We start from the raw sequence: 22,468 nt of genomic DNA, 5'->3' as shown, positions 1-22,468 counted from the left end.
GGCAGCAAAATTGTCTTGACTTGACAATAGCATTGTATGTGCCCATGTACTGGTTGCATAACGGCTGAAAGAAGAAAAAGGTGTCGTGGTAACACCCCCCCCCTCAAAAAAAAAAAAAAAAGGAATTCTAGGATTGAAAAATAAGTATTTTTAATAATTAGTATATGGCAGGATGATGTCTCTTCCTAATTGCACCATGTGGAGAGTAGCAAAACTGTGTTGATACCGCAGAAAGCCAGAGGGAAGAAGGGCATGGAGGAGTAGATGTAGGTCAGTGTAGTCAATGTTGGAGCCCACAGGGCATGTCAAGCCTGACATCTCACCTGTGCCCTTCCTACTGCCCTTTTGTCAGGGAGTGCGAGTGCTTGGTAAAGGCGATTGTGCTGCCCAGGCAGCTGATGTTTTCCCATGTTGTGAGCTGCTCAGCCCTTGGGCTTGGACGTTTGGCTGCTGTAGCTGGTCAGTTGATCTGCCCTGATCAAGAGCAACAGCCTAACTTGAATCTGTCAGAAGTTGAGTGGCTGGAGCAGCTGTTTTCAGCCCGTAGATGGTAGGTGCGTAGACAGGATGACTTGTGCATTTTGTAAGCCAATATGATGGCCTCACTTTTGACTTCTCATAAAGAGATTGATGTAGAGCCTAAACCCACAGCCACAGGTTGGATGTGAGGACCAGGCTCCTTGGCTCATTCCCTATCCCCATCGCTATCACTGCAAACCCTGTGAATGGTATTTTCTTCTGGGCTTGTTATAAGGTGTGCAAAGGAGGATTTGGGTCTTCGAATCAAGAGGCTTTTCTTCGTGTTTCAGTGATTCAGAAGTAGGTCAGGTTATGAATTTTAGCTCTGTCAGCCCTAGTCACAGAAGATGCACTTGTTAAAACAGAAATTGGTATGCAAAATGTTGGAGGTGTTTGAACAGGAGCCAGCAGACTATGATAAAGTTTTTCTTAATTTGACTTGTTTTTGCAACGTTCTGTCTGTTGTGACCTGCAGTTTAAATATTGTGTTTGGGAAAGCAAAAAAAGGAATTGTCCAGTCTGCAATAAGAATATAAGAAAATCCTTTTATACCTCACCCCTCAAAATAAATATCATTACTACACAGAGTTCCTTCGTGCCTCATCTTCTGCGCTGTATTCAAACCCTGCTCTGGAAGAACTGTTAATTTCCTTGGGAACCTACAGCAGTGACTGCTGTAGTATCAGTGAATTTATTTTTATAATATCTCTGGGATGAAGGAGAGGAACAAACTGTTTTCCCAGCAGAGATTAAAACCAAGAATATCGGTTTGGGTTTTAAGACTATGCTTGGAATATTTGGTATTTTACACGTGTTTTTAAGTTCAAAGCAACATGCTCACTGACCTCAGGGGCAGTTAGAAGTGTACTGCACTTATAAAATAGTCAAGCTTGACCCCTAGAGGCAGAGAGAGCACAAGATTAGCAAGAGTCTCTGAAAGGTTGGGTTAAACTAGCTTCCTTGTCACAGAATCCCCCTGTGATGCTGAGGGAAGGGCAAAATCCAGATCCTGGGGCACCACTGCAACTGTCTTAACCATGAGGCTGAAGACCTTTATCTCAAGCTCAGTCTTTCCTTTTCCTCTTCTCCTGGCCTTTCTTTCACCTTCTTGTTTCTGTGGCAAGAGTGGCTGGAGTCCTGAAACACATGGGTGCCCAGTGGAAAATTGGCTGGGTGATCATGTAATTAAAGACTTTACCTTAATGCATATGCTTAAGGGGAAGAAAATAAGTTCTCGGAAAAACTTTTGCTTCCCATCTTTTGAGTGCAATATTAATTTTTTGATGTAGGCTATTTTGTGTGCAACTTCCTACCTATTTAAAAAAAACAAACTGGAAAAAAAAGCAGTGGCATTATGCAATTCATTTGCAGGATTAGAACCTTGAGACTGATTGCAGGGGTGTTTGCTGCTTTAATTAATTCTGTGACTAATACATGAAGTATTACTAATTAGTATTTAGTACTACTATCAGTAATTAGTATTACTACTACACACAGCTTGTTTTTGCCGTGGAGCAGCAGTAGGGAGAAAAATAAGAGAAACTCCTTGGCAGGGAGAAGGGAGCATCCGCTAGGAGTCTGCCCATTATTCCAAGGCTGATCGTATCCAGTCTGTGTCTATCCAGTCCTTTCTGCTTGCCTGCAGTGCCAGCTGCCATTCAGGCTTTTCATCCTTGTTCCAGGGCTTTTCCTCTTCTCTTTGCTCCAAATTCCTACCCCCAACCTTCTCGTTCCATCTCTTTGCCCAGTTGACTGCTGTTACCTCTTCTTGTTGCTCCCACTGGTGCTTTATCCAAGCTCTCTGTCTTTCCATTCCTGTCTCCAGGATGCTTAGCCATTTCTAGCTCTCCCTCTGTTCTGCTGCTTCAAATTCTGCTTGTTTTTTTTTTCCCTTTGCTATGCCTGCAATTCTCATGTCCAAATAAAAAAAAATATATATATATAAATTCCCCCCCCCATCTTTTTCTCTGAGGTGTTGGACCCTGCCAGCCCCTAACTTGGGCTCCTACTGTCTCATTGCTCCAGTGGCCAGTTACCTTACTCCCTCTTTCAAGTTCTCCTCCCAGCAGATGTCCTGTCCCGGTTTACTTTTTGCAGGAGTTGTAAAATGTGCATCTTACACAGAGGCCTTGTCAAATCTCAAGTTGAGAACATGTCAAATCTGGGTATAAAACCATAGGGTAATTTTTTTTTGAGGATTTTTCTTTTCATTTTTTCAAAACTTGCCTGTAACAGATCAAATATCCTTTTTCTAGGTTTGTTCTCCAAAGCAGCTGAATTGTATTAGCTGAAACTAAAAACAAAACAAAAGCCAGTATTAAAAAAAAACCCCAAACAAATGCCTTTCTGTCTGACAGAATTACTTACAGTTGAAAACAAGGCTTTATAATCAATAAGAGGTGGCAAGCAGTCTTGGGGAACATTGTAAGCTCCACTGATGATAAAATCTGAAGAAATTCTAATCTCTAGGCCTATATATATGTGTGTGTGTGTGTGTGTGTGTGTTTATATTCCTGCCAACATATGCTTTCACTTCACGATAAATGTGTAATGGCTCGCCCTTCTTTCCATGAGCACTGAGTTGTCTCTGTTACGGTGGGACAGACATCCATGCAAGCAGTTACTGTGGACTGATGGAATATCAATTCACTGCCTTTGGGCTTGAAGTAGAATACCCTTACTGCTTACCCTGTGTGCTGTTTGCTTGTTTAAAACAAAATAAAACCCAAGCAATGAACAGAACTTTTGTCTGATGCGTCCTGTACTTGCTGCTGCCGTTGTAAGGTCCCCTTTGTGCTAGAGTAAGCTCCCGCCTGGATATTTTGCACTGCAGGGGAGGGCTTGCACTGCAAAAAATAGCTATCGCAGATGATTAGTCTGATGATAGTCACATTAGTAAACTCTTACTGGTGATTGGGACCCAAATGGGGCTTGTCCCTTAAACATACTGGTTTTAGTTTAAAAAGAATCTGTCTAGTATTGTAAACTTCCTGTTGCACATCTGATTGTCAATGGTATTTCTGTTAAGGGATAGCACTTTAAAAACAGCTCGTACATCCCAATTGGTCTTTAAGTATTTTAATTCGGTAACAGTTATCAGAGGATTGCAAACAAGACTGCAGTAGCATTCTTGTATTTTTTTTGTGTGCGATAAAATCTCTGAAGAGTTTAGTTTCTAGGTCATATTGAAAAATAAAACGATGGGGTTTCTTCATCTGAGCAACTTATTTTTAACTCTGAAACTCTTGAGTCTATTTTCGTCTTTGTTTATGTAAAAAGGAGAGTAGAATATTGCATTTGTCTTAGTGGAATTATGCTGTGCAAAGCAGATGTTAAGCTCCTGTAACATACAAAAGGGGCTTTATGTTCTTTCACATCTGTCTCTGCATAAACAGCCATGTTAACTCTTTAGGGCTCATGTACAGAGCTCCTTGCTTTTATTATGAGACTGTCTCAGGAAGGACTGATGGGTTCCCACTTAGGAAAAAAAACCCTCTTCTCTCTGACTCTGTGATCTTCTAAAGGAAGCAGCATGACTCTCTGTACAGAGGTCCAACGAGAAAGCTTGGGGAGTTCTTCATGTCGTATTGCGTTGCAGCTTATCCAAATAGTGCAATAGTAAGTTGGACGAGTTTTTCCAAAGCCCATGTTGTAAAGCTGCTTGGCACTTCATCTCACAGGCTTGTTCTTGAAGCTTTCCTTTCCACTAGAGAGGGGTTTGAACTCCTATGTTTCTGTGCCAAATTCCAGTAACGAAACTTCTTCATACCAAAATGATACACATATTTCTGTCTTTTTTTAGAAACTGAGCAGTATTGCTTTATCAGTAGTAACAGTACAGTGTGGTTTATTGTACTCTTTTTACTAAAATACCATCTCTAGCTTAAGTTTAAAAGCTCTTTTCAGCCTTTTAGTCTCTAATGAAGCTTTGCCTCTTTTTGATCCTGATTTATATTGATAGTAGAATGTGAGTGCATAGAAATGTCTGTCACTGAGTGCAAATGAACTACCAGTTACCTCTTACTGTGGGCTCTGTCAGTAGCCTCTTTCACGATTTGCATCTTAAATCTGGTGACTAAACTATCTGTGCTTTGCATTTGGTGCACTGTTGCATAAAGGCTTTATGAGGGTGGGAAGGATGGAGGAGGAGAGTGGTGCACAGAATGAAGCATCACTGTCTGCAAAACTTTGTCCTGGATGAACAGGATAGGCTTGAAAGGTGACGTCTAACCACACTAGTTTAAGTGGAAAGGCTTTACCTCTGGTTTCAGCAGGACTAGCCTTCCATCTTTTGGGGGTTCCAAGAAACTGGTACTTAGCTACATAAATTTGCACCAGTTGAATTAAATCAGTTTAGTCTTACTACAGTGAGCATTTGTAGTGACACTGCCATTTTGGCTAAGACTGGTGCATGTCACCTGCCTACAGCTGATTTAAGTGTAAACAAGATAGTCGCTCTTATACTGGAATACTTATCCTAATGAATTTAAATTCTCACTCAGTACCGCTTTCATATGTAGACAGAAGTCAGACTTCCACTAATAAAAGAGAATAGTTTTGCTTCCTTCTTTAAGTCATTTAATTTTGTGCAGCCCATCACAGCCGAACAGTTGATGAATGCCCCGTAGCAGAAACGCAGCGCTAAGCTTCCCCCGTTGCCTTGTCATGGTGTGCCAGTGTCTCTGGCAGGTCCCGGGAGCTGGCGGACACAGGGCATGTCGTTGCTGTTTGGTGTCTCAGCAGGCACAGCTCCTCCTGCTCGTGCGGGAAGGGGCTCGGAGCTGTCAGGAAGCATCACCTGGCAGCTAGAGGGGAGGTTGCATTGGTTTAATTTATGAATTATCTAGGAATAATCTACTGGTATAGCAGTTCAGTGCTGCACCTGAGAGCTGAGATTGCCCGGGGCTGGGAGGGGAAAAGGTGGTTCATCTTTTGTTGGTAATGTATTTCTGTCAAATGGGATATGATTGTATAAAGTTAAGAAGGTGAAGAAGAACTTGCTGTCATGTTTATCTTATGTTTAAGCCTTCTTTCTTATTAAAGCAGTCCTGTAAGTCACTGCATATCTCAGACTGTTTCTGTGGATTTTTAATTCCAGTGAAAACAGTTCTTCGTCTGAAGTCCGATGCTCCCCTGCAACATTTGCAAAACAAGGGTTACTGGAGAATAACCCTAATACACAAAAGCCAGAAAGTAAAATGAAATACTGCAGTCTTGCTAATCAAACTGAACAAGATGTAAATAGTCAAAGTTAATGCCAAGAAGGAAATCTAGGTTTTAAAAGTGGTTCTTCTATGAATCATAGAACTGTTTTTTTAAATGTCAATTATGGATCATCTTTAACTGCTGAAAAATCTATGGTAGAAAATAATCCGAGCTTTGCTGCAAGAACTAATATCAGCATTCTTGTACCCTGTGAGATCTCTGGTGTCCTCATATCCTTGTTTCTGTGAGGAACACAATGAAATTCCATGTCTGTTTGAATCATTTTAGTAAGATTTTCAGCAATGGTTTATCCTGCTTGGATTTAAGTCCATCTTACAGTGAGCAAATGTTTAAACTGAGGCAAGTTGTGAATGTGCTCTTTGATAAAAGATAACAAAGCCCGTAACTGAGAAGCTTTACTGTTCTTTGGGTGACCATGGTTGATTTAGCTTTGTACACGTTTAGGAATCCCCAAACTAGCTGTACTTATTATACTTGAGTCACGCTAAACAAACAGAACTTTGCACCTCGGGAGCCCGGGATGCATTTTCTTTACATGATCGCAAGAACGGCTCACTTAACCTCTTAACTGGCAGGAAGAAAACTTACTTTGTAGTCTGGGCCACACTCGGCTCTGAATATGTAAAACTGACAACTTGAACTTGATCTTTTAGCCGAGGGACCTGCTTTTCTTGGTAGCTGCATTATCCAAACAAGCTAATACTCTGGGGTCAGTGAGAGGCTTTTGTACGTCCAAGCACAATAAAACCAGAAAGAGCGTTTCCGGCTGTTTAGCTAATTAGTGGACGGTACCACTCGGTAGTTGTCAGCAGTGGCTTTGCTGCCTGCCGCTATTGTGCTGGCTGCAGAAGGATACAGAGCAAAGCATGTGGTAGAGGAATGAATTCTGTCTTCCCTACCCTTTTCAGGACAGAAAAACCTAGGGAAGTCAGCTACTGATTCATTCGGTGAGAAGCAAAACCATGCGGTACTGGAATGGTCAAAGCATGTTTCTCAGGGTTGTAAATAAATAAACAAAATTAAACTAATAATACCCTGCATGTGATACGATCTTGCCAGATCTGAATCATCTGAATGTGTCCTTAAGTTGCCCTTCCTCCTGACACTGGAGGGGGCATCTGAAAGGAAAAGATTGACAGATCTTTCCTATTAGCTGTTTTGCTTAAATCATGTTTTATGATGTGCTGTAGAATAAAGAATTTGATTTGAGACTTTAAAAAGACATTTAGAGTACCCACATCTTGTATTTTCTAATGGCAATCTATTGCAAAGCAATGAGTTCCTTTCATTTTTAAGTAGTTAATTTAGCAAAGCATACAAAGGCATTTAGAGTCTGCTCTGATTGTGTATTCTGTTCAGGCCCAGGCAAACTATAAAGGGAAATTTCAAGGAGTCATAGTGAACAGCATGTATTGCATATTTTAACAGTAAGGGGGTTAAATCATCTTAATTCTTGCTAGAACCTAGCTGGATACGGGCTGCCTGTGGCTGCCTGCTGTCTCAGCAAGTTTTTAAGTGGATTATTAACCAAGTGTAAGGCTGTTTGCGTGTCAAACTTACAGATGCTGCATGTGATTGTGCAGGGGGAGGGGGCCGGGAGGGTAGGGGGAAAGGGTGATTGCTTTCAGACAAAAGCTTCTCATAGATGAATGTCTTTCAAACAATATCTTGTAATCTTGTTTTAGATTTAAAATAAATAAAACAAACGGCATAGGGGTTTCATGCCCAGACAATAGCTTTTTTGTTTTTTGTTTTTTTTCTCTTTTTCTAGAACTGCTTAATAAAACGTGATGAAAACGGATATTCAGCGATAGTGGGAGACTTTGGTTTGGCAGAGAAAATTCCTGATCACAGGTACGTGGACTAATCAAAATACAGAGAGAGTTGCACTGCCGTTGCAGGTCAGAAGCTGCAGTTAGCTAAATTCCTGAGGCCACTATTGCATTCTGATACACAAAAAGCATCCTCAGTCTTCTGTCTAGAGCTGTGGGCTGAATGACCAAATTGTTCCAGCTTTAATTATGGTGCATTTCGATAGATTTAGTGGTGACGTTTGTTCTTTAAATATGCTCCAGTGATTAGAGAATTCACTCAAGCTTTTCATATCTCCTGAGCAGGTGTTTGAGATTTTTGTAAAGAACTGTCCAGCATTCTGGATTGGGATGATTTTATAATAAATGTCCTCTTCCTTCATTGCAAACACTTTTAATTAGCCCCTTCCTATTTCCATAAACAATATTTAGTGACATTCCAGTTTTTTTCTATTTAACTTCTGGGTTAGTTGTTAAGATCCAGGTTTGTAACCAAGAAGTATTAAAAATACTGTCTAAAAGTAGCTCACCGTTTTGATTTCCATGGGGTGAAATTGTGATCTTAGCTCATTTGAGGAATGCACAGGTGACTGTCACAAGCCATTGTTACAATTGGAAAATGGTCCTTTTGTCCTGCCTCCATTAGGGAAATCAAAGACAAGGATTTCATTGTTCTCCCCTCCGTACACTGACTTGTGCATTTCAGAATATTCTGGCTGCAAAATGTGCTGTCAAATTTTCTTCAGTGTCTACTTCTACTTAAAATAAATAAAAGCCTCCTAGTTATTATGGTTGCAAAGAAAACAGTAAAAATTGACCCCAGCTATGCACTATATGTTTTTAAATTGCACATCTCCCAAAACTGTAGCTTGGGAGGTTCTGAAAGCTTGCATTTATGTTAATGAAAAATTGATCCAAAAGCTTAACAAACCAAACATCTTATTTGCCAAATTACTGATAGTTTAGTAGGAACCGCCAATGTTTGTCTTGTATAGGCCTGTGAAGTCTTTGCCTTTTCAGGTGATGAAAGCTTCAGCTGTATTAATACAAAGCCATCAGAAAATCAGGAAGGCGGCAGTGTGTTCTTAATACCCAGTTTTGAGATGTCCTGAAAACTGAGAATGTAGTAATAGTTCAAGTAAAGATAGCTTGATACCATAATAAATAACCTAATGCAATTGTTACAGTAGCCACCATTTTGGTCTGATATAGCCTCACCTCCATTTTCAAACGCTGTCATGTTGTTTCCGGTTTTGCTGGCTGGTGAACCACTATATTTGAGGCCTTCAGCGGTCTTGTCTTTAGAGGTGTTCTTTCCTTCAAGGTTGGCTGGGGGACAACCTTGATGCCTCTCTTAAGACTGCAGTTTTCAGCCATATGGGAACATTGCAGATTTTTCAAATCAGCTGTATCCTGATTACTTTTCATTTTTCCCTGTCAAAGGATTCACCTGATCAATTTTGACATTTTTTTTTTTAAGAAACAATTTTGCAAACCTTTCAAAGAGCTGCTGTAATTTTACCATATGTGCTTCAGACTAGACTAGGTTCTTTCTGTGTAATAAACAAAATTTTCTTAAATCTTGGCATGAAAATCAAGACTAATTCCCAACAGCAGGCTGTGCTGAATACTTTCTGCTCATAGAGCTGCTCATAGATATACATCTGGGGATACCTGCATGTGCTGCTGCATTAATGGAGAATTTGACATCTGGCCAGAAATTGATTTCCACGTGAAGGAGCCTACTTTGCAAAAAGTTCAGAAACCAGGCCTGTGGCCTTGCAAAAAAAACCCAAAACAGGGACTTAGAAACTGGAAATACAATAAATTGTTTGAAGAAATAAAAGATGGTTCCAGTGACTCCAGTAGGAAACCAATGTAAAATACAGTATGTTATGGAACCCACTTGTATAGACTTTCCTTTGCTGAAAGCTTCTGCAGGTACTTGGAGTTATGGAAAGTGCTTAACACCACCTGAATTAGGGTATTTCCCTAATGGTTCTTTTTTCTCTCTCTCTCTGCCTCTCTCACTCCATATATATGTGTGCACATATATCTATCTATCTGTACGTATGTAAATGTATACAGTGAGAAGTTACCAGTGGTGGGTTCACCCTTCTGGATGGCACCAGAAGTTCTCAGAGATGAACCTTACAATGAAAAGGTAGGTACATGCAAGTGGACTTTAGTTGTCAGATGTTTCTCTTCAGTACCTGTATGCAAGATTTAGGATTGTCATAACTTAAAAATTGTCACCACTTTCATTTGTTACATTCTTGTACTCAGTAGGTGACTCTGACTAAGGGAGAATGTGGGTTGAAGAGCTAATATTTTTAATTCATGTTGTGGACTCTCATGCAGAAATAAAAGTACCTTTAGCATAATTCACTGTTAAGATATTCCCATTCTAAAAAAACCCACATGTAGGACAAGCCTTTACTGTATTTTTGCCTAATACAACTTGTTATAATCAGGTTTCATGAGAAATGTCTGGTGACACTTCATTTTTTTTGTTTTTAAATAGAAGTGTGGTTACTTCCTTGACTGTAACTTAGTGAAATCTGGGTAGAAGCAAAAGGTCTTTGTGTAAACTTGTAAAATTATTTTAATTACGAAAAAAAAAAAAATTAGACAGTTCTCAAAGATAAGATACCTAGGTAAAAATGTTCTCCAAAGGAATTTCTAAGTTTTCCTATTTGTGGCACTGGGAAATGTTTCTTTCAGAGGAGGACCAGATCACACTACATTTTAGAAATAGTATTTTGAGTCAAGCTCTTCTTTACACAGGCTTTTCTCTCATGCATGCAAAGACATTCTCTAAAACACAGCCAAGTTCAGTCCTACAAATGTGACTTTCTGTGATAAAGTCCACATCCTGCACCTTCTTTGTCAGCAGCTGATAATCTGTTTAATTGGTGGTACTTTTAACTTGAGGGAAAGCAGTAGCTACCTCGGTAGTGAATGTAGTAATTACCATTTCAAAGCTTTGTTAAGAGTTCCCGTTGACCCAAATTAATAGTAAAGTACCCAAATCTATTGTGCCATGTTCTTTACTCACCCTAGGACATGGAGGACTAAAGAGGAAACAACTCGTATCAACATGAGAGCTGGCGTATAAGCTTGCCTGATACCTAAGGGGTGAGGGAGGCAGGCTCCTGCTCTACAGACCTGTATTCCACGTTTCCCTAAATTTTTTTTACTTGCTAAATTCAGATGGTGGGACTCTGAGGAACTGGAACTGTGCAACTCCAGGGGCATTCTGCTAAGTGATTACTAAGCATCGTGGAAACTTCCACAGAGATTGATGCTAGTGTACAGTGTTACCAGATCTCAAGCTTTGAGAAAGACATCGTTTTCTCCAGAGATGCTGAATAGTGAGAAGAGAAAAACGTAATTCTTTTTAAAAACGACATTAACATTCTGGATAAGCTGCGATCATGGGTATTCTAAACCGCTCTCTCCAACCACAGTGATATATAGGCATGTCATATTTTGGCTGTGTTTTTAATTACTCCCATCTGTAAGACATCAAATACAACTTTACCATTCCTTATGCAGGGAAGGAATTCTGTATATTTTTGTTTGTTTTATTTTGACACTGTTGAAGTAACAATGGTTTGAATATTTTTTTTGTGTGTGAAGTTTTAACATTATTGCTGCTCTTTGTGCAACAGGAGCACTTTACTGTGAGTGTGTGTTTCCTCATATGGAAAATAAGTTATATTACAGTTGTTTAGTGGTTGCAAGCCTTGTGGTGTTGGTTTAGTTGTTCCCAATAACCACTTGGGGTAAGGAGAAACTCAGTGGAAGATAAGAATGCTGAGTATTCATAGTTGAACCATGTGGCTGTTTATTTTTCCCCTCCTCAGGCGGATGTGTTCTCTTATGGTATAATTTTGTGTGAGATTATAGCAAGAATACAAGCAGATCCAGACTATCTCCCTCGTACAGAAGTAAGTGGTTACGTTTATATGTTGGTGGGAGGTGGTAAATATACTGTGATAATGGCTGGCCTTTAGCACTTTTGGCACAGCTGCCAAAGATAATGATGAATAGGTGTTACTTTAAAAAGAGACTCTAAAAGGCTTTTGTTCTTCTGTGCTGTTATTGTAAGAAGCTCTATCGAAGACATTTTGATGCAGGCTCAGCCTTTGTCCAGCTAAAATCCTCATGGGAAATCCTTTCTGAAGCCCCAGACCTGCCTCTAATTGGCGGAACATGGAGAGCATGGTGGTGACCTTCCTTTTGTAGAGTGATAGCTCACATAGACTTCTTGTCAAATTCAGAACGGAGCACTTTTGGCACACTTTCGGCACACCGCATCCTCTAAGCAACCTCTCCTTGTGAAAGGGGCAGGAACTGTGTTGGGGCTCACCCTTATTTTCACATAGTCTGTACTAAGCACTGTGGATCTGATGTAAAATTGATGGATCAAAAGACTCTTCTGTTTTCTTCAGTTGGCTTTGGGTTGGGGGGGCCTCATCTGTAAGGTAGCTTTTGGCCCTGTATATTGTAGTCTTCCAAATTGTCTCTCCCTTTCCAGTTCTGAAAATGCAAAATTGCTTAGGATTTGAAGTGCAGTGAATAAGAGATCCTTTTGTTTCTCTGCCTTTCAGATCTTGTGTAAATGTGTTTAAGGAACTGGATAATTTGTATTACTAATCTAGTAGTACCATCCACTGAAAAGCTAACCATTTTCATTGTTAAATTTTCATGATACCCAAGCTTCTGGTTTCATAGCAGGCTTTTGATTTACACTGTGGAAGTAACCATGGTGAAACATCGTAATATAGAAAATCACTTCCAGAAGCACACAGGCAACACTTCAAGTGCAGTGAATTGCAGTTAATTCCAGGAAGAATGATGGGCTTTGAAGTCAAATCATTCTTTTACAGGTATCTTATATCAAATAATCCCTGTGGGGAATGCTGCAGTTCACTGCATGACGTTTTCTCAAAATCCTCTGTCTGTGGCTGCTCAGAGAGATGGTGTTCATGGTTATTCCTGATAACTCCATGGTGGGAGCTGAAACAAAGATGCTTTGGGCCAGATAGCAGACCTCATTTTATATCTCTGCTCTCTGTGCTGTGTTCTTGTTTGTACAGAATTTTGGATTAGACTATGATGCCTTCCAGCACATGGTGGGAGACTGTCCCCCTGACTTCCTCCAGCTGGCCTTCAACTGCTGTAATGTGAGTATCCTAACTGGCAGGGAGAGGCCAAAACTGGAGTTCTCTCTCCCTGGCTTTTGAAGATAGAGCTTAAAGCATTTACAGAAGAGACTGAAGTGCTTACCTATAAAAGCAGCATACGTTCTGATAACCCAGGAAGTCCCTTGCAGTTTTTTTATATCCCGTCCCCCTGCAAAAAGGCCCATCTTCTGCTTTTGCAGTTCCATATTCTGTCATGCCAAACAAATGAGTCTGGCACACTGAACAGCTTCTTGCGGGCTGCTCAGGCTGCTCATAACCAGTTGTATGCTATTGACACTGGCTGGCCCTCAGGCGGACAGAATCCAGCTGTTATTGTGTACAGACCTACTGAGCTGTGAAGACAGAATTCTGATGTTGCTCACAGAAAGAGAGGCAACAAAGAGGGGACAGACAAATAAAGAGAAGGCAGTAAATTGCTCTGAAGTCTATATGCTGCCCTTTGGGAAGAAGGATAAACCTCCAAATCCCTAGCCTGTGTTCCAAAAAACCAGACTTGGACCCCAAAGATTTAATATCGGTAAGGCAATGTGCAGTGTGGAGTAAACTTTCTGCTAGTTTTTTTGAGTAAAATTGTAATAGTGCTGGGTACCTTCATAACTCCTCGGTGGTTTGAAAATTCCAAAGATCAGTCTTGTGGGTATTCCATAATGGAGGGTGCAAGTTCATTTATATAGCAAAGCTGGTTTATCTGAAGTAAGAGAACCTGAGGTTCAGCTGAATTCAGCTGAAGTTGGGAATGTCCAGGGATCTATTCTTGTGGGTGCCAGTTTGCACACCTTAAATTGATGCTACTTCTAAAAATTTTCTTGCATAATACTTTGCTCAGTACTCCACAACCAGGCCATGCTGGAGCCAGTAACAGCACCATATCCTAGTGAACATTTGTAAGCAGTGTCGGAACAGGCTTTTGTTCCTGGCTCTGCTAATGATTTTCAGCCTTTGGTTTCATGTCGGCACTGCTGCTGAAAGAAGCAGCCTCATCTGTTCATACTCGATACACATTTTTGCCCCGAGCTCTCTCTTCACCTTGTGTTAGTACAAATGCACGCACAAGGGAAGAGTGCTATAAAGGTGAGTGTGAGCAGGTGGGGGGACTGCAGCTCTTGACACCAGCTAGCATAAAGGGGTGCTGAAAATGTTTGTGGAACTTTGGACAAGCTACTCTGTTCCTCTGATTTCACTTTAGTACAGTGGAGCTCACTTCACTAAGGCACTGGTATGTCTGACTAATGTTTATGAAATGCTTTGACTGTGAAAGCACTAAATGGTTTGGCTAGAGCTAGGGTTTGATTTGGGAAATCTCGGCTCCCAGCTGTAGTCCCCAGAAATCGTACTGCATCCAAACACATGGCACATGATTAAAACCAATTTTTCAGCACAGGTGAAATTCAGTGTAAAACTGTACTAGTGAAGAAAGGGGAAGTGACTTATTTTATATTCCCATGTAAGAATTTGCTGTGTTCAGAGAAAAAGGATTTCTTCCTACTGGTTATCATCAACTGCACTCTGCAAAACTCAGGGAAGGGACATTTATTATGCTAGGAGCCTAGTTATGCCTTGAAGAAACTGGAAGCAACTGTCTTCCTAATCAAGCCATTAATATGCTTGTTGCAGTGTGGAATGTGTTATAATTCACTTACCACAAATGCTTTAGTGTGAGGAAAAAAGTGGCAAACAGATAAGACTTCCTCGTATCGTTCTTCTTAAGCACGTTGTACTTTGGTAATAGGTGATCTGTGCATCAGTCTGCTCTTAGATGGGGACATTTATATAGCGTTTTATTATCCAAGAGGTAATGAACAGTGTAAACTGTATAGCTCAGCTGATCAGCTGAACTAAATATGCAAAGCCATGGGGTTTTCTACAGTCAAGAAACACGTTTTAGGGCAGCCTAAGAAAACCAGTAAAACCAGATGCCTATGAGCAGTACATTAAAAATCCCTTAATATGCTGTTGTAAAGTGTTTTTAAAAATAACTACTTACAAGGAAGTCTAAAACTTACAGTTCCCCCAGTAGTTATAAGCCCTATTGCATGAATGCTTATAAATGTAATCTTGTATGATCATGCAAAACGCATAGCAGCACGAGCAGAGCTGTGGGGACCTGCAGCCTTGAGGGAAAATCCTTCTATTCCATTTGAGCAGAACCCAGAGTGCTCAGGATGGAAGAGACAAAAGTTGCTCTTGAGCCACTTTTCCTTTGCTGCTGTTGTCCTGGATCTTGCCTAGCACAAATCAAAATAGCCAGAGAGCTGCTCCAACTTTCTGTAGCTTGCAACAGCCCTCTAAGATTCCCAGATTGGTAAGACTGTCAGAATAAAGAGAGTGTACTTTGGTGTTGCCTCTGCCCTACCTTTTCAGTGGGATAGGGAAGGCAGAAAAAGATATTTTCCTATGCCAGGAAATTCCAGCTGCTGCATCAGCACAAATTTCTTGCTGCTGTGTGCTCATCAAAGCAAGTGTGTTTTATTTATTTGTTTATTTTATTACTACACATATGAATTTTTAGCCCCTTCCCCTGTGTTAGAAGGTGTTTTGGCATTGCCTGTAATACCAGTTCTCTTCACATAGTTTCATCTCCTAGGACCTGCAAGGCAGTGTCAGGGGGGTTTGGGGTTTGTTTTTGTTTACAAAGCACCACTGTTCCCTTTGTACTAGGGGCGAGATCTGTCTGGGCCTGTCTGTTATGAAAAAACCTTTAGAAGGCTGGAGAACAGTAATCAAGTCAAGCAGAATCTTTTTTAGTAGTGTAATGAAGTTAACCTTTAGCTGCCAAATTAGACACTGCTACCTACAGTAGTTATATGTAACATATATTAAGGGTTGTATTCAGAATGATGAAATAAATGCCTTTTAAATTACTGCTTAAATTAAGCCGCTTGCTTTCTAGTACAGTTTTAGTGTCAGCCTTTGTTTAGAGGTCCATTTCTACTAGGATGAGTCTAAATACATACTAATGACTGAGGGGGAAAAGAAGTTTTACTTAGGCAATCTAGTAAGATACCTTTTTGTACTGTATTACTTTGTCCAGTTATATAACCAGTCTTGTTTCCTCACAAGGTAGACCAATACACTGAGTACTATGGGATAATTAACAGAAGCAAAGATGGAACATTTTAGACTTTCAAATCTGCAATGCCATTTACGTGGATTTTAATTAAAGCCACGAGAAGATTATGGAAAAATTTCAAGCTTTTAAAGAATGACATAGCCGAGTTGCTCTGTTTAATTCTTACTGTTTCAAGCAGGTTTTGGAATTATACTGATATATAATTTCTGACTGATAACTGGAGTCCAGAAAGAAATCCTTGAACTGAGAAAGCTTCTGAAAAAATAACAAAAACAACCCCCAAATCCTCTTCCAAACCCTGAATCTAGCATCTTCCCACCTTTCCTTTTAAAATGTGTCCTCATCACAGAATGCTGACAGCTTGATAATTAAATGTGAGAGAGAGAAACTGGGATACAACATGACTTTTCCCCATTGCCGCCTCCCCCCCCCCTTTTTTTTTTTTGCAATGACAACACCCTTAAAACACAGTCTTGAATTTCCTCAGTTCTTCAAACTGTCCCTCTCTCTGTCAACTGTGAAACTAGAATAGCATGGACAAACCCACATGAAATTCTGACTTATGCATGTATTCACAGATGGATCCAAAATTGCGTCCTTCATTTGCTGATATTGTCAAAACACTGGAGGAGATTTTAAACCGTCTGAGAAATGAGGAATCTGAGAGAGAGAGAAAATTTTTCAATCTTGACAACAGTGAAAGAAAGCCTAAAGGTAGGTATCTGCATTAGCACAAAGATTACTGCAAGCTGATAGTGAGAGAGTTCAATGTTCACATTTTGAAGGTAGGGATTTCAAATATGTGTGGTACTATTTACAGTTTATGAATGATATTACCCTAAGCCTGAAAATGATTCTGGAAAGATACTGTATGCTCTGCACCGCAGAGAGTCCTTTGTGAAGGAACAAATAACTGTTTCATAAAAGTGCCTCAAAAGTTTGCATCCACAAGCTTTGAGGGGAGATTCAGAGTTCATGTGGACAGTGCTCTTACAATTTGCTAAAGGTGCATGAAAATTCACTAACTTTTGCTTTGTCCCAGCCCCACAGTATATATGTAGAGTTTTTTGGTCTGTGTTACATTTAACACTTAAAAGCTACTTGAATTTCATCAGGAAGAAGAGCAGAGAAGATGAAAGACTATTATAAAGTACCTAGATACTGTGAACCACTGGGGAACAGATCAATCCCAGATTTACTTGGGATAGCTGTATAGTCTTGAATGCTTTCTCTAAAGCCGTCTAGTGCCACCTGGTGTGGGGAGCAAACTGCAAGCATTTTTTGTAGGCTGGGGAACATTCTGACTTAGATAGCTTCTGTATTAGTGGACTTCTGGCATTGAAACTTAGAGAACAGTAAAAATAGTTTCATATATATACTTATAATCTTAAAGTAAATTCTGTATTTCAAGCCAGATGGAGCATATGCATGTTGTAGTTCTCCCCCAGCTGGAAAGCATCTGAAAGAGGTGCAGGTTAAAAGGAAAGTGTATTATTTTCTCTTTCCTGGCATGCTCTCTCTGGAGCACCTCTCAGATTTGCATCTTTCTCTGGAAGTGTTACATGTTACAGTTCTTTGAATTGCATAGTCTTTCCTGGGTGGAGCACCTAGTCTAAACTGGCAGTCTTTACAGGGAAAAGTAGAAATCAGCATGTGCTCATTCTGCAAATGGTAATTAAAAGGACATATCTCGTCTTCCCATCCATTCAGTTGTCATTGCTCTACCACAGCATTTTAGAGGCACATTGAGAGCCAGTAGCAGCTGGATGTTCCAAACACTCAGTGAGTTAGCATCTTTTCCTAAACAACTATAATTTTCCCATCCTGTTCTAGTGATACAACTTATATATATACATATATATATACACGCATGCGCACACATATGTATATATTTTTGTGTATTTGTGGGTATGTGTGTTTATGTAAATAAATACATATATATACACACACATACATTTTATATATATATAGTATGCACTTAAAATTTTTGACTAGAGTCAAACTCTCGTGTATCTGCAGTTTCTGTATTGGATAATGTACTGAATCAAGGCCCGGATGGGATTTAAAGTCTTCATGGTATCAGGGGAGCATTCATTTTTGTCTTAATTTTTTCCCATCAGGGTGAAAACTTCACTTACAATTCCTTTGATAACTATGTTTTGTACTTACTCTCTTTTATGGTCAGTATCATCAACAGATTTTTGGCAACCTCTGCTGGGAGCCAGGATGGTAAATCTAGAAACAGGTAAATTGTTCTTCTCCAAGACCACTACATATCCATTCTGCTGTTCAGTGTACTGGCAGCAAAGAGGTTTGAAGGGGCACTAAAAGATAGCGTTTGCATAGAAGCTGGAAGAGAGAGAAGACTTCTTTCTTCATATCAAGTTTTTGTGCATTTTTTCCTTTGTTTTTTTCTGAAGATAGTACTGTTTTGCTGAATTGGCACCTTCCATAATGTGGGTGGCAGATTTGAACATAAAATGATAAAGAAGCAGTCTAATTCTACTGCCTAGGGATATAAGATGGCATTAACTGAATTTGCATTTCCTTGAGTCTTCAAGATGACTTTTAACTAGCCTGAGGCATGAGTAAAGTGGAGGGAATATCTTAAATTTAAGTTTTGGCTACCTTTACATTTAAAAGATCCTGTGAACAGGGCTGCCGGTTTCCAAGTTAGAAACCAGTACTATGTTGGGGCAAAGGGAATGGTGTCCTTGTGTTTGTGCAGGAACTTGTAAGTCACCAGCAAACATGTACTTGTGCAAGATACTTTGGAACATCAGAAATGCTCCTTTTCCTCTACAGTTCTCATGAAGGCTCTGTGAGTAGGCAGACATGCAGGCATATAGCTCCTCTAAGCTAAGGGTATTTCTCTTTTTCCACTCAGGGTCAATTGAAAAAGGACCAGGAGTAAAACGATTGAGTTCCCTGGATGATAAGATCCCACCCAAGTCACCCCGCCCACGTCGGAATATCTGGTTGTCACGCAGCCAGTCGGATATCTTCTCCCGCAAGCCTTCCAGGAAGATAAATGTGCAGGACCCCTACTATACGCCAAACAAGGGGTTAGGCCGGAAAGTTAATCCCTTCAGTGCCAGGGAGGACCTCAAAGGGGGAAAGATCAAATTCTTTGACATGCCAAGCAAGTCTGTGATCTCCCTTGTGTTTGACTTGCATTCTCCGGAGGCAGGTGGTGGCCTGAAAGCCAGCCAGTCCCAATTCAGGCAGGCATATAGCACAGACTGGCAGGAATTTTCCTTCCTCCCGGGGAGGAGATGCAGATCACTTCCGGTCTCTCCTGAATTGCCGCATAAAGAGTATGGCCTGTTTGGGGGGCTGTCTTCAACTGTCAGCAGATGTGACCCAACCCAACTAGGTGCAGAGGTTCGGCAAAAACTCCTGAGTAGCAGTAAATATGGTGTGTCAGAGATTCCCCCCTTTCAAGCCAAGCTGCACAGGTCAGAATTTCTTCCTGTACCAGGACAAGAGGAGGATATGGACTGTTCAGATGGGCCAGTGTCCCAGGAGGAAAATGGATTTTATCCTGTTGAGAACACGTGTGAAGATCCAGCATGTAATCAGCCTTCAGCACTGGTTCAGCCTGAGCCACTATCTTGCAAAAGGCTCCCAGCTGAGAATTCAGTGAACTCAGAGGGACTTGGCTCCTTACAGGTGTTTGCAGGTTGCCCCCCTTCTGAAGAGATGGAGGTGGAAGACGACCTACAGAAAAATACGCTGCTGGAGTCTGCAAAGCCTCTGTTCAGTGTCAGCCCTTCCAGGGAGCTGAGGAGAGAGGCACGGCCATTCGATGAGCAGGACGGGGACGGCACTGCCCCGTTGTCTTTGACCTCCTCCAACATCTCAGCAAGTGGCAGCACACAGTCAACTTGTGACATTTGAAGAGAATGCTCAAATAGGACATGTCCTTGGGGGAACAGTTGTTCCCAGTCACTTTGACTCTGTTTTTCTATAGTGCTGGGTCTCACATGTTTGAAACAGACTCAGCAGATTGTAGAAATGGGCTGTCAAACAGAAGGCTGCAGACAGCATTGGGAGAGACAGATTCTTTTAACTCTATTCCAAGTTGTGCTTATCCCCTTCCCTGATTTGTGTTAGGAGGGAGAACTACTCCAGCCAGAATGTCCGTGTGAAGCCCCATAGTTACTTCCAAGCAGTAGCACCCACAGCTGGGGTACTGTGTTAAGCAGTTTGACCTGGATTTCGGCATGGAAGGTTTCAGGGCCTTAAGCTCCAGGTTGGTGAGAAAGAGAGACCCTTAGGTTTTTCCTCCTCCTCTGACTTACCAGCTGCTCTAAACCACTGCAGCTTTTGCGTTAACATTCTGCAAGCAGCGTGCATGAATCAGAGCTTCTGTTTTAGAAATGGGCATAGACATCTTTCAGAGCTATGTTGAGCAGGTAGGAATGCTTTTTGGTCCCAGAGTGGCTGTGAACACTGCTGCTGCATCAAACAAGCTCTTGTTTCAAAAGTAGCAAAAACAAAACCCCTCCTGCTGGTAGCAATCTGCAGGCTCAGTCGCATGACAAGTACTTTCCAATTAACAAGAAGAATCTGTTCCCTGGTGTTTCATTTTCCCATGGGATGTGGGCACTGATGCATAATATGTTAGCACAGGGAAACAGGATGCAGTAAGCACCGCTCACTTCCTTGCCCAGCTCTCCATGTACCTCAGCCCAGCTGTGGAGGAAGATTTGCCCAGGGCACAAGAGGGAGCCATATTCTAGGCACTGTCATTCCTGGGCTTCTTGGGAAACTGCCAGTGAAAGTATGGTTGTACTGAGCTCTTTGGGGGATGTGGGCACTTTTCTCTAAAGAGCTGAATGGACACCACAATCTATTTCTGCAGAATACTTAATTGACTACATTTAGGTCACAGTTGGCCATTATCACTAAGCTAGAAGGGTCATGTTCACCTCCCTCTCTGGTAGGACATCCCATCTCATTGATGCCACTGCAATAATGATGGGTCCTTACATAAAACCAGACTGATGGAGGACAGGAATCCCCTGATCAGTTGAAGTTGCCGGCAGTGTTTCAGCCATGTGAGTGCTTTGGGAGGAAGGACAGTAGACTTGAAGGGGGGTTGGGTCATCAAACCGAAGAAAATTAACTTATCTCCCTGAATTATTTTTTCCCCTCCTACAGAAAGATGTTGTCGTCTTTGATTTCTCCTGTCACTGATGGCTGTGAACATGATTCTTTTTCTTTTTTTTTCTCTCCACCAGCAGGTATATGTGAAAGAAGCAGTGACATATGGCTGCTTGCTGGAGACAGCATCAGAGATCCTTGCTCTGGTCCTACTGCAATTTTCAGGAAAACTTGTTGTATGATGATATTTGTGCAACTTTCTGCCTTTTCCACTGTCATTGTTTGTTCGTTAGTTCTCTCTCTCTCTCTCTCTCTTTCTCTCTCTTCTTTTTAATCTACATTATCATTCCTAACTGAGATAGGCATTGCATGCCTGCTGAGCAGACAGATGGTGATGCAATGGGCTCTGGGGTGCTTGGAGTCCAGAATTTCACCCCAGGTAGCTGGTTACACTCTTACTGCACTCTTGCAAGGAGGGAAAATGTAAGCTAGTATGCCCTGATGGAAGCAAGACTGTTCCTTCTTTTCTCATCTCAGATAAAAGAGGATGGAGAAAGCCTAATGTTCTTTCTTGGCTGAGATACTGAGCTTTCTAGAGGCATAGGTAACTGTTTTGGGAGTTACAAGACCTCTTCTGAAATATGCCTGAAACTGAGCAGCAGTGCTACCCCTTTGCAGTGGCTGCAAAGAATTAAATGAGAAACCCAGTGTCCTTAAATTGCTTAGTACAGTCCTTGCCAAGTTAGGCAGCTCTTTGCAGTTTTAAAGAGAAAATGTCCATCCTTACCAAGATTATCTCTTTGGCCCACACCTCTCGGCCTCTCAAAGGTGCTATCTGTAGAGTAGTCTGTCTTGTGTATCCTGTCTGCTGTTCTGGTGTCTTCAGAGTGCAGAGCAGCTTGTATGGCTGGTGCTGTGTGCGTGCAATTTTCTTGAGGACAAGAAACCAGTCAGAAGAACTCAAATGCCAGCTACTTGTCTGCCTGGTGCCTGCTTTTTCTTTTTTCTTGCACTTTTTTTTTCTTTCTACAATTGTAACCTTTCAGGAGGGAAACCATCAGCACCAGCTTCTGTTGTCACAAGATGCATTTAATTGTGTGACTTCAGACAAACAAGCAATAATAAGTTTACTTCCGGATCATCAGATTGCAAGGAAGCTGTCCAGCATCCTACAGTTGCATGTAGCCTCAACAGAGCAAACACACGTGCCTCCGGGTGCTCTGTGGCTTACGTTAGCCCTAATAGTCAGCGCTGACACCTTATCGTGAAGTCTGTTGCCCTGGAAGCTCTGAGCCCTCATCTCTTTGACACTGACTGCAAAGCTGTGCAGTCAGGCTTGAGGTACCTCTATGGCACCCATCACAGTGACCTCATCTGTTCTTGTTTTCTTGCACAGCTTTCTCTTAAAAAATATTTCCCTGCCCTAAACAGCTCTCTTATAAAGCAGCATGGCTAAATTTTTATTTTCTTAAAAATCCACTCTTTAAGCACAGCCAGCTGACATGCATAGGGCACATCTA

General features: G+C 41.2%; 1 protein-coding gene across 5 annotated transcripts in view; it reads left to right on the top strand.

Annotated features, from left to right (window-relative positions):
* TESK2 (testis associated actin remodelling kinase 2) overlaps positions 1-21,172 on the top strand; it is an 80,817-nt gene extending 59,645 nt beyond the window's left edge. For 3 of the 5 annotated variants that reach the window (XM_067301132.1, XM_067301130.1, XM_067301133.1), the window contains 7 exons: positions 7,517-7,599; positions 9,645-9,720; positions 11,426-11,509; positions 12,662-12,748; positions 16,418-16,553; positions 18,025-18,084; positions 18,727-21,172. In XM_067301132.1, coding sequence (XP_067157233.1) covers positions 7,517-7,599; positions 9,645-9,720; positions 11,426-11,509; positions 12,662-12,748; positions 16,418-16,553; positions 18,025-18,084; positions 18,727-19,739 — 1,539 coding nt within the window. In that variant the 3' untranslated portion in view covers positions 19,740-21,172. The remainder of the gene's footprint in view (positions 1-7,516; positions 7,600-9,644; positions 9,721-11,425; positions 11,510-12,661; positions 12,749-16,417; positions 16,554-18,024; positions 18,085-18,726) is intronic. The other 2 variants (XM_067301134.1, XM_067301131.1) reach the window with 1 other exon arrangement.
* Positions 21,173-22,468: the final 1,296 nt, after the last annotated feature.

The sequence above is a fragment of the Apteryx mantelli genome, chromosome 8 (genome assembly GCF_036417845.1).
Source record: "Apteryx mantelli isolate bAptMan1 chromosome 8, bAptMan1.hap1, whole genome shotgun sequence".
In the NCBI taxonomy this organism is placed as follows: Eukaryota; Metazoa; Chordata; class Aves; order Apterygiformes; family Apterygidae; genus Apteryx; species Apteryx mantelli.
Note: the sequence above shows the minus strand (reverse complement) of the source record. Positions and strands in the feature narration are given on the sequence as shown.